The 12,719-nt window shown below is 39.6% G+C and overlaps 1 protein-coding gene across 1 annotated transcript in view; it reads right to left on the bottom strand.

Moving 5' to 3' along the window:
- Positions 1 to 1,501: 1,501 nt before the first annotated feature.
- esamb (endothelial cell adhesion molecule b) overlaps positions 1,502 to 12,719 on the bottom strand; it is a 46,672-nt gene continuing 35,454 nt past the window's right edge. The window contains exons 2-7 of the mRNA XM_069669058.1: positions 11,388 to 11,533; positions 10,002 to 10,203; positions 9,442 to 9,597; positions 3,002 to 3,124; positions 2,781 to 2,910; positions 1,502 to 1,973 (exon numbers count right to left, since the gene is read on the bottom strand). Coding sequence (XP_069525159.1) covers positions 1,502 to 1,973; positions 2,781 to 2,910; positions 3,002 to 3,124; positions 9,442 to 9,597; positions 10,002 to 10,203; positions 11,388 to 11,533 — 1,229 coding nt within the window. The remainder of the gene's footprint in view (positions 1,974 to 2,780; positions 2,911 to 3,001; positions 3,125 to 9,441; positions 9,598 to 10,001; positions 10,204 to 11,387; positions 11,534 to 12,719) is intronic.

The following is a 12,719-nucleotide window of genomic DNA, read 5'->3' on the forward strand; positions in this document are numbered from 1 at the left end:
ATGAAGCTGCTAGTGTGGATGTAGAGTTTTAGTCTTGTTTTCTGTGAAAAGCAAACAGTTTCACTCAATTTGTGCAAAGAGGATTGGATTATTTCTTCCATTTTGTAAAAAGCATTCAACACCGACCTCAGTGTTAACACAGAATAGTTTTTCTACCCTTCATCACGCATCTATATCAAATGCAGTTCCCCCAACTCTTAAGTGGCCTTTCAGATCCTATATCCCAGAGTTACTGTATTGTTACTGTATTGTGTTCTGTAGTGTGAAAAATGGCTTCATGTTCTACCACAGATATAAATAGATTAAATGTTTTTGGGTTATTTGTTGTATTGTGACATTAAAAATGACACTTGCTGATCACACTCCAAATAAAATGACCTCGGCTTTCATAAAAGGAATCAGCCTTTTTATTAGCACCCTTGCTGCGACTTATTATTTACATGTTATGCTTTGTATGCATGAGTTATAATGTGTTTATAAGTGATGCAAAAATCAAACACTCCAGAACACTTTATTGAAAAATTGTCAAACAATCGAAACTGCATAAAAGTGCTACATTTAGCTTAACATCATCAACATATCTTTTCCAAATCTTTCAGTAGAGTTCACTTATAAAAAACAAACAAGACCGTCAGTAATCTCCTGAACTGACGGCCATGTTTGTTTACAGTAATTAAATCAAGTTATACCAAGCACTTTGAACAAAATAGTCAGAAACCATCAACAATGTCATACTCACTATTTTGGTTACATTCCATCTACCATAACAGGCAAAATACTCATGAAGTATGTTCTCTCTGTATATATCTATCAAATGAAACCATACTGACATCAATACAGTATGTTGAATTAATACAAAAAAAGCCGACATGAACAGAAGTAAAAGTTGGTTTAAAGAAAGAAAACGTTTGAATATAAAGTTGTAAATACCTGAATAGTGACTTTGCTGGGTCTGCTCGCTCTGAATAGTGCAGTTAGCCTGAGAGAAGTGACTGAAAAGTGATCCTTTAACACAGCCAGGAACTGCACAATAGAAATAAAATTATAAAAAATGTGTTTATATTCAGTTCTTTTGTATATTTTACAAATATAGCCAAAACATTATATTTGGCAAGAACTGCAAAACTCTAATCAAAATTTTAATATGGTATATTCAGACACGTTGCATTGAATTACCATAACTTTGATAAAAAATAATTGGCGTTTTTTATTTATACTGCCTAGAACACAATTGGAAACCATTTTTAAGACCTCTTCACAGGCGTGTAAATAAAAATATATATTTCTCTTGAGTGAGCCCAAGCGCAGCATACAAAAAGAAAATACAAATAAAAGAAGGGAGAGTTTGTGCAAAAGAAGCACAAACCACATGTGAGACATTTTCATCTCTCACAGCCGCTCAGGTCTTCATCGAGAAAGTGCTTTTCCATTTCAAGGCGAGCTTTCTCTCCATCCGCAACCACGCTGTCCTTTTATTTTCCAAATGGGATTCTCCTGTCAGCTACACCAGCGAGCCGGCTTGGCTCTGAGCGGGCACCATGACAGCGACAGCTCCCATGCGTGTCAGGGTGGAGGAGCGGACCTGCGGGGACACAGTGAGTGGAGGTGGCACCTGAGGCTGAGCCCCCTCAGTTCTGTTGGGGATGGCGACCGCGGGGCCCCTCAGAAGCTGCGGAGGGGCCCCGTTTGTCGTGGGCAGCCGCTTCTGTTTCTGCAAAGGCGTGCCGCCCATGTTGTAACCAGGAAGTCCCTGCAGCGTGTTTGCTTCTCCAGGTCGCAGCTGGTAGGCGTTGATCACCGAGCTCGCGTCCGAAGCGGACATGGGGGAGTACGGGTAGTGGAAGTTGGGCTTGTGGGGGTCTCGGGGTCGAGGACTGGTGGCTATGGAGGACAGCGTGCCGTTCTTAGATACAATATCTGAGCCGGTGTTACTCTTCGCCCATGACACCCGCTTTGGTGCCTGAGCGTCCTCCCTGAGAGAAGAGGTGGAGAGAGATGCAAAGAGAACAAGAAATCATGACTCACGAAAATGAAGAAAAAAAAAAGTGACCTTTTGAGTGGTTATAAAGTGTATTTTTAAAATGATCTCATTTACCATATTGTTGCTGTTTTAATCTCGAATGTATTTGAGATGTATTTATTTGTGCCTTGATCTTTGTATTATAAATTTTGCACGTTGTTTCATTTTTCTTGTCAAATCAATATCATATACAATTTGAGATGGACAAAAATGCAAGAGGAAAATGTGGCTGTGCTCTTCCTACTTAGCTGTAAATTTTACAGATCTGCTGGTGCTACCCCGAAGAAATTAAGAGATTTAATGCAAAAGCTACGAGTAGAAATGCGTGTTAAGAAAAGAAGAAATGCAATACTCCAGTAGAAATACCTCAAAACATCTGCTTCCAATCACATTACCAGCCAGATTCAGCATATAAACATATAGGACTAGTTAGACCATTTTAGGGAATGATTAGGCTAGCTTAGCTTAGCATAAGGTTAGCTTAGCATAGAATAAGGTAAGGAATAAGTACAGCACTTGTTTTAGGTGCAGATTATCCCTCAAAAGAAAGTTAATGGAAAATGCAAACTATTTAAATACCTCTCAGTGTGGTGTAATACAGTACAACAACTTGTTTAAACATGACCTATGTCATCATGTGGTTGAATTAATGTCACTATAAAGTGAACATTATAATCCCTGAGTTCATAAAATGTTTTTTGTACTGGATTGCATTAGACGCTACAGGTGTGTCTAATAAAGTGGCTGCTGTTTGTCTTACTTGATCTCGTTGGCTATCTCCTCCTCAGTGTCCCGCCTCCTCCTCAGTATGAATATGAGGAAGAGCACCATGGCCACCAGTCCCACTATCGAGCCCAGTGTAGCCGCCGCAACCACACCTGTATTGGAAGCTGGGAAACAGACCACAGCTCAGTATTTACACTTGATGAGAGCCATAACTCTGTGTGTGTGTGTGTGTTGGTCATTGTACTGTGTACGTACAGGTGATAACCTCCAGGTTAATGGAGCAGCTGTCGGAGCCGGCCGTGTTGCTGGCTCTGCAGATGTACTTCCCTGACATGCTTTTAGTGAGGTTGCTGAGCCTGAGGGTGCCGTGTCTCTCGTCTGCAGAAACAAACACATAGTTACACACGCGTCACAATCATATATTTATGGGCATGTCGGCTTTATACAACCAGAAAACTACACAGGTCCACATTAAATTATTAAACTACTATGGAACATCAGGGGAGCACAATATTGTTACAGTAACAAACACAACGCTACTGTTATACTGCAAGAATCAATTGTATCGAAATCTCTGTGTAGATAAATAATACCAACGTTTGACATGTAAAAACCATAACAAGTTCCTTCTGAATATAAGAGTGTTAATTTATTGTATATTTTCTCTTCATTTACTTATATACCATTTTACCATTATGTGCAACGACTGCCGGAGGGAGGGGCTAGCAGGGTCTTGAGCTGTAATTTTGTGGTGGTATGTACAATTGCGTGAATTGGATAGCATCAACGGCCTAGTCTTACAGTTTCTAGTCGAGCAGCAACAACAAATGTTTAATCAATTTGGTGGAATACATTAAGTCTGTGCTACTCGACTGATTATGGACCGCTTTACTTTGGTGAGAGTGGATGATGTCAGGGCCGACAAAGCCCGGACTGCTAATTCCAACAATTTGCTCATTGCTTACAAGGTTGAGGACCATGTGAGGCCAAACATGTGACAATAACAAGTTGAAAGGGACAATAAAAAAGAGGAATGTCTGACCGTGTTGCCTTCAAACTCTAAGTTAGCGTTGTGAGCTGAAAGTTTGCTACTTCTAGAATGTTAGCTACAGCTAGCAGGCTGCTGCTAGTTAGCTTAAGTTGTGTGTTGCTGTTTTCAAATAAACGTAAGATGAATCTGCTTAACCACAAGCAGTGCCACAGTCGTTTGTGCTCACAGCTTAAGTACTTCATGAATCCACGGATGATTTTTACGGTGACTTTGATTAGGATTGTAATTGTTGGTTGTTTTTCTATACTTGTGTTAATTTGATTTGTTTATTCCTAATGTACGGAGTAAATTGTGCTCGCATTTAACATTTCGTAGCATGCATTTCAATTATATACCTGTAATAATTGAATCTTTTTTTTCAGGTGTTATTGTTTGTTGTGTTAAAAATCATTAGCAGCTGCCATAAACAACCCGGCACCCCCAGAGCTTCCATAATCACAATTCCAATTGTTTGCACCATTCATGGTGTTTCTGAATCACTCGTCACTGATTCCAAACTGTTATCCAGAATTTAATCCACTATTGGGATACATCCAATACCTGCAGAATAGAGTTTGGCTTTAGTGCAATCCAGCAGACGATGACTCAGCAGTCTTGCGACACATTACAGCATAAACTGATGTAATATGTTCTCACACAAATGTCATGTGTGTGGAAATCCCTATTTCCCTTCCAAAGAGTCTCCTCATCTTTGGCACATCTGGCTTAAAAATGCGCTGTTGTTGCGAACATAGGCCGCAGAAAAAATAAACAAGCTTTATGGGGACTTATCACAACAAATCCTCTGAAATCCAATCTGAGACGTCACATTGCTGCATGTCTTCAACTGATGCGTTTCTGCTTTCGTGGGGAGGTAAGGAAATGTGAGAGGGTGTGTGTGCGTCTGCGCTGTGGAAACACCCTCTCTTAAAAGCGCTGTTCGGGTGGCTGACTGTCTTGTAAGTGTTCATGCATGCCTGTCACACTCTGCAGAGCCAATCCCTACAAAGAGAAAAGTAGTGCAACCCTGGGACTCATCCAAATCATCCCAGATGAAGAGTCAGGGTTCACATTATGCCAGTAAGCAACATATTGCCGCAAGGGACAAGAAAATCCCTAACAATCATTGTCTCAAAACAGCTGTCTTCATCCCAAAGTTTGGGTGGCTGTAGAGTGTTAGTGTTAGAGCTGTGAGTTTTTGTTTTTTTTAAGCACCATCTGCTCCTAGATGTTGCCACTACATTTAGATTTTAGTGAAGTAAAACAGGTGTACCTGGATGAGGAAGTCAGAACTTGTCTGTTGTAATTTGCTGTTGACGAGCATTACCTGTCAGGGTTGGTCTGCTAATACTCTGACTAATGTGATCACACAAGTATGAGCATGCATTTACACTAAGATAATTACATTTTAAGGTAAAATTGCAAGTTCATTAACAGTTCAGTGTTGTGAACCTTTCAACCAGAGTATTAAACTCCAAACAAAGCTCGATGCCAAATAAAAAAAGTAGCAGATGAGTGTGATATGCACCTGCCCCCTCTCTGATTATTTAATCCCCGGGCTTGAAAAACAGCTGTGAAGAACCAAACCCAATTGTGACAGATTAGCAGAACGTCAGCTGACTCTGAGCTTGGAGCGAGTTCAAGCCGGCACAGTGATCAGATCCCAGCGAAGCAGAGCTGGAGGAGATCTGACGGTAGAGTCAGCGCTGCCTGCCTCATATCAAGACAGGAGCATTACTCATATTACGCTGCCGTCGAAGCAAGGTCAATGAGCAGCATTTGTCAGAGCTTTGACACATGACACGTGATTAATGTAAATCAGCAGCTTTTCTATACGAACCTCATGGCATAGTTTGCCTCCTCCCATGACATTGCCAAAGCTACAGTGGATTAGTTTTCACATATTTATGTAAAAGGAACCCACGCACAAGACATCATTTTAAACAGAAAGGATTCAGAATTTTCTTTTCGCCATTACTTTCATCTTGCAGGACTAATGGGTGAAGAAAAACTACATTTCTACGAAAAGCTGCATTCTAACAGACACAACATGGACTTAAGAAACACAACTAAACAAGAGTTCACAGGATACATGAGTCTATTCGTTCACTATTATATTCATGTATTCAATTATTGCCTCTGTTTAAATAAGAATTTGGTCTGACCTAAAGGTTACACCATAAAATATGCCTTCTATTACTTGTTTTGTCGGATAAGTCGTCCAAAAAACAACAATGAACTGAGAAAGCAGCCAATTCTCAGAGGCATACTTATTTGTGCCATTTATTCATGAAAAATATGCTTAGACACTTTCTTGCTGAAGAATTAGACGAGAACATTGATAACTAATTTCTGTCGAGTAAATGAAGCTACAGCTAGCAGCTATTTTAGCTGACTAGCTTGATTCAGACTGACTAGCTAGACTCAGAGAAACAGATAGCTAGCTTACAAATTGGCCTAGTAGCGAACCTAAAGCGAACTAATTAACGTGTTTTGTGTCATGTTTTATCCATACAAAAAGTAATGTGTAAAAATGAAATGTTATATGTTTTAATTTATTAAAAGCAAGTTGAAAAAGCTAGCTATTTCTGTCTAACAGAATCCCTACAAGGACTTCAAGAGCTTAAGCTAGCTAGCTAGCTAAAACCCAATAAAACATCTTCAATTTGTTTGTACTAATTACACTTTTAGAAAATATAAAGTGTGTATTTGTGAGCTTTAGAGGTGCAGGAAGTCCTTAGTTAAAGGCAGGCTAACAGGCTAAGCTAACTGGCTCTTTGGATATGGCTCCTCATATCAGTAGCTATAGTTTGGACATACATAACAGAGGTATCAATATGTTCTCAAAGTATCTCGTTAACACTTGCAAGAAATTAGCATATTTCCAAAATGTCACTTTATTCCTTCTAGTTCTTATTTTTAGTGAACTGACTAATAATCAGTGGTTACTCTTTTACCTTCAGTTAAAAAAGATGGTCATTTTAAACTCACTAACAAGCTTTGAAGACGGGTTAGAAGATAACTGTATTTCTTAATACAGAACAGAATTAGGAGACTTTATAATGAGATAGGATGACGGCGAAATCTAACACAACACACATACACACAAAGATTTGAAGAAAAATTCAACCCTTAAAAAAAAATTAACATGTGCAATTTATGGTATTTATGGGCCAATTTAAGAAAATATGAAAATGTAAAACAGTAGTTCATTATTCCATATGATTACAATGGAGATAAACTACCAAGTGCAAACATTACTAACTTATTTAAAAATTTAAAGGAGAATGTGAATTTTTATTGCCAGGTTTGACAAGTAAGCTTTTCTTCTTTTTTAATGTAATAATTTCTGAAACATAAATCTATAGACATTATAATAAATAGGATAATTTTTCTTCCTTGGAAGCTTTTCCATAGCAGGTGAGGGTGGTATGGAGCTATCAGGAGCTATGGGGAAATGAATGGGAAACGTATGAGCGAAAACCCTTACCCATGTACCCAAGGATAAGCATGGGCTGGGGGCAAGATCTCCATTCTGTTTAGTTTTTTTTTGTCAGAAGCAAAGATGGCAGAGAGATAGAGAGAGAGTAAGAATGAATTAGGGATGGAGAGGTGCAGGCAGATTGGGAGCGGGTTGGATGAGCATGCTGCACTGTCAGTCCCAAATCCAACTTATGCCTCTTAGAGGGGTTGATCAAGTAATGACATGGGGCTTGTTAGATTAGGCACCAAGGTCAACAGGAAATGAGGAGTGCCGAGAGAGGATCAGCAGCGAGAGAAAACACAGAGAGAGAGGGATTGCTGAAAGAGATAAGCAGTGATAGCAGAGTATAGATCAAGTGTCATAGAGAACGAGCAGATAAACAGATGAGCACAGGGTTTCAGTATGTATATGAGAGGGCGCAGACACGCGATGTAGGTGTGAGGCCCTGGGTCAATGCACAATCAGACGGAGTACATTTTATTTTAATAGTCAGGGGACTTTTCTGCTATAAAGAGATGAGGGCAAAAGATCAAAGCAGTTAAGCCAATACTCCATCAATCAGTCTGAGTCCTGTTGTTCAGAAACAGATGGTGTTTACTGTGCAACATCATCTGGATACAAACATTGACAAAATAATTTGCAGCAGTAGAATACATGAATCTTTTTTCTCTCTTGCATGTGCAGTGCTGTGATAGGATCACAAGGATCTCCCTATGAGGTGCATCAGGAGCATCTAGCAGCAAAGTAAAGCCTGCAGGTGCTATCTGATTATGTGTGTGACTTAACAGCAGGTAATCTACTTCATCTGCATGTAAGGTGGACGGTTCAGGGCATTTAGAGCTGAACATAAACAGGCTTAGGGATGATTTTTCCAACATTGTTGCTTTCATATATATCTCAGGTAAGAGCAAAACAAGGCCGACTGACAGCCTTGGGAAAGTTTGCCTTTTCAGGATAGTGTAATTAAAAACGGCAGAGAGAGCGAGTGAATAATCCAGAAAAGTGCCCAGGTTGGAATCACACCCAAGCCGCTGCAATAAGGACTCAGCCTTTAAAATATGTATGTAGTATGTATCTGTGAAATTAATGTGAATGCTGTCATCAGTAGGAAAAAAACACATTTTCTCACTCATACCTTATGTCATGTAAAATTGTGCCTCCACCTTAATAAACTATCCTGTTGTTATTTGCTATTGTCTCATAGTAAACTGCCTCACATGAGTTCTTCTTTGCTATAGTTACACTGGCCCTTTAAACTCTTTGAAACACGCCGGTTTTGCTCCTGTCTCTTTAAGAACCCCCTCCCTAAAAGCCCACTCTCTTCTGATTGGCCAGCTTTCAGGAAGCCTGTGAGCACGACTTATTTGAAAGCAAACTGTGCTTCTAAAGAGATACTTATTTACTTATTCTTGACTGGAAATGGCGAATTCTTAAATGAATGCCTACATGAGCCCGAACCCGCTCGGAGTATGAGAGAGGACAGCACAACAAAGATCACCTTGCTTATTACCGAGCTGGATGTCACTGTTTGGTAAATACTACACTCATTAAGTTCTAATTGTGTGACAAAACTAGTCTTTCATTCACAAACTGTTTATAATTTGGCCTTGTTAATTTATGTTTGGTTGGAAATGCACGTAATGCTGTCGGTGGATAATGTCTGCTATCAGGAAATAACAAAGCTAAATGTAGCTATTGAAACTACTTAATGGTACTCTTGTTCTGGGTACTGGCGCCAAACGACTATATAGTATCTGCCTGCACAGTAGGTCATTAGTACACTTGAGTGCCGTGAATACTACTACCCAAGTAGATGACTTGCAGGTAGGCTCTGTGCACATACATTTACCGTCACCATAACAAAAGAAATACTGGAAAGTAGTACAGTACAGTGAGTTTTTGGAGCGGTTTCCATAGTGATTTTAGCACACAGGGATTCATTGTACATGCGTATATGCACATCTTACATTGTATAATAATATATATGAAAATACAGAAAAAGCATTGTAGGACTCTAGTGAGAAAGGCTTTATAATAATGTTTTTTATCCTGCATCCCTTGGCTAATAAGAGCAAACCTATCTGCGTGTATATATACTCCAGGTTAAGTGAGAAAATATGTCTTTTTCTGTTATTTGGATGAGCTGACAGTTTTAGGGTAACATCCCCTTTAAATACTCACTCTGCATTGGGGAGAAGAAGACCTCGGACACTGGTGCAGCCTTGGTCCACTTGTACTGGGGAACTGGTTTTCCATAACTGGACTGACAGCTCAGAGTCACGTTGCCCTCCACCACTGGGTTTCCTGTCATGGTGCATACTGGTGGAGACGGAGGGACTGCAGACACAGGCAGACACAGGCAGACAGTGTTAGTCAACACAAGGATAAGAAGATAGGATCATTGACCCTTTGAACCTTTGATTCCTCGGGGCAATAATGCAAACAAGTAAGAAAATGTTTTGACGCCCCCCGCCACCCGCCCCTCCCCCTCTGTATCCATCTGCTGCTGCAGAGTGACATAATGACCTCAGAGCGCACCCAATCCCTAGACAGCAGATGAGTTTTTTTGTGCTTAGCGCTAGCTCACATATGATTTTTAGCAGACTGGTCCAAATCCTTCAAAGAATATGTAGCATTTACTTTGGCCAAATGTCCAAATCCAAGGGAATGTGTCAGCCGTGTCGAGGGCTGTTCTGATTTAACCTAACCTTTAAAATGCCTCTGATGCCGTGATGCATTACCTTTGACATTAAGGCTCATCTCTCCTGAAATGCTAAGACCTTTAGGGACGATGACGCTGCAGAAGTAGCGTCCGGTGTCGGACTCCTGGGTGTTGTTGATGTAGATGGAGATGTTGGCCGAGGGCATGGCCACGCTGAAGCCCACTCTTTTAGTGAAATCGTTCTGGCTGTACCCGACCTCACCTGAGCTAAAGTTGATCACCTGGAAGAGGGGAAACACAGCGACATAGCAACATGAAACTGTTACTCAATAATACATGTAATTTAATGAGTTATAAAATCAAACATATTATGAAATAAAGATACTTTGTATTTAATTTTCTGTGCTGCAGCCATACTAAGATGTGTAGATTAACCATATAGCAGAAATCAATGTCCTTCATACGGATAATCCTGATGTGTACAGATGGTGGACGTTAAATTTAGGCTTATTCTCTGTTTGAGATAAGCTCGCAGGCACAGGACAGTTTAGATTATATTAATCATGCACAGACCCTACACACACACACACACACACACACACACACTGTACATGTACAGCAGCAGAGCGTGCTACATACAGTATAAGAAGTGCAGTAAAAAGCAGAGATGAAATTTCATTAATGGCGTCCTTCCGCTGTGAATTAGACATCAGCGGTGGTGTTGGAAATAATCCTAATCTCTGTAGATCATTTTTACCTTATATGTCATGAGATGGGTTTCTAGGGATGTTGTGTCATGCGATTAAAAAAAGCTCACTTAATCATGCATAGATTCAGACGGGAGGCAGGCCTTGTGTGTAAAAAGACTTGCCGGTTTAAAAATATGAATTCCCAGAACTCATTTAAATTCATGCGGTTTTGGTGGTTTATTTTCTTGGAAATGCAACTTTAAAATGGCAGAACATGCTGCTGAGTATTTGCTGAATCCTTCGTGGTGCATTCAAATGTCGTGTTTTGTCTAAGCAGCAGTTAGAGCTCAAAGACATTTCAAAATAAACTGATTTCAATCAGAAAAAAAACAAAATAAAAAAATCTTCACACTAGAAAATCTTGATTTTCACTCACATGTCTAAGTCTAAGTTTGGCCTTTCCTTGTGTAATATTTTAAAATAAAATAATTTATGACAGAGAAAAGCAGAAAATCTGAACCCAGAGATTTTTTTATATTTTTTAGCAAGAAAAACAACAAACTATTCATTGTTTGTAAAAATAAATAAATAAAAAGCGGCCTATTAATCGTCTCTACTCCAATATTGACCACTTTCCCCACAGTAGTAGGAGGATCAGCATGCACAGAGTACTTGACTTTAATCCCTTTAGGCCCTCCATTGTGTATACACTAGAGGTCAGAGCAGGGTCAAGCATACAGACCATCATTGCAGATTTCATGTTTCGACCTTCTCACCTGCTTGGATTCATTTCCCGTGAAGTGCCAAACCACGGTGTTCTTAGAAATGTCTGAGTTGGGGCTGTACCAGGCGTGTAACACCACCATCTGGCCCTTCACCACCTCCATCTCTCCTCTGGGGATCTCCACCTTATGGGTGTCACCTGAAACAGCAGAACAGACCAGCAGGGACGTGGTTAATAACAGGGAAATGTAGTTTGTTGTGGTCGTGATTCTGGGCAGGTTTATACGATACTTAGAGTTTGATTGATGATGATTGTTTTCGCTATAAATTAATCTGTGCATTACATGCTTGATGAATATAATGGTGGTCCACAAACTGTTAGAAAATAGTAAAGAAAAAGTTTGCTAATATATCCTACAGACAAATTTGACGTCCTGAAACATCTTTTTTTAACAAACTGTCAAACAGTCCAAAATATAAAAATATCTTGTTTGCTAAGATATGAAACAGAGAAAAGCTGAAAAACTTCATGTTTGAGGAGCTAAAACCTTCAAATGTTCGGCCATTTCACCAAAAAAAAACTACTTGCATGATCATTTCACTTTAATCTGTCAGTTTAATTATCAAATAATCAACTAATAGCTCTAGATTTGCATTTATTTAGAGATTTATTGTGTTTCCTATTTGTTTTGTTGAACGACTGAATAAAATCAAATGTTACAAAACCTGATCAAATTAAATGACACAGAAGTCGACGGCGCGGACGATACAAGTCTCTCGACTTAAGGAAAAACAATAACGCAGCAAACATCTGTCATGATTTAGAGTTTCATAACTGTGATATCATCCGATCTGTTATGCTGAAATTGTAATCGCAACAACCTCAGGATCATTCAATCTCACACATGCTCTGATGTCTGCTCCACATCTTGACCTTTGTACATGTGTATGTGTGTCGTGGTTTTGGGCTTTCATGTGCTCAGCTACCTAAACTAACACAAGTCAAACATGCATAACTATAGGTGAGTGTAAAACTGGATAGAGTTTAAAAAGGGAATGACACTCTGCTCCTGCGTTGTTTTGTGTCCATGCATGTTAAACATATCAAGAGGGGTTTTGAATGGTTAGTTTTGCTGCAGAAGTAGGGAAGGGTTAAACATAAATGAAAACCTAATGCTTCAGTTTAAGTTTTCAAAGTAACAATACAGGGAAACACAGTGACGAGTGGCAATTCTCTTATGATGATTTTTTTTCTTTTTCCTAAAGATAATTTTTTTGCCTTTATTAAATAGGACAGCTGAAGAGAGACAGGAAATATGGGGAGAGGAGAGTAAGGAATGACATGCAGCAAAGGGCCGAGGCCGTGAGTCAAACCTGCGGCCGCT

This window comes from Semicossyphus pulcher, unplaced genomic scaffold (genome assembly GCF_022749685.1).
Source record: "Semicossyphus pulcher isolate SPU_LCO1_2020_fin unplaced genomic scaffold, fSemPul1.0.p SCAF_19, whole genome shotgun sequence".
Taxonomy (NCBI): domain Eukaryota; kingdom Metazoa; phylum Chordata; class Actinopteri; order Labriformes; family Labridae; genus Semicossyphus; species Semicossyphus pulcher.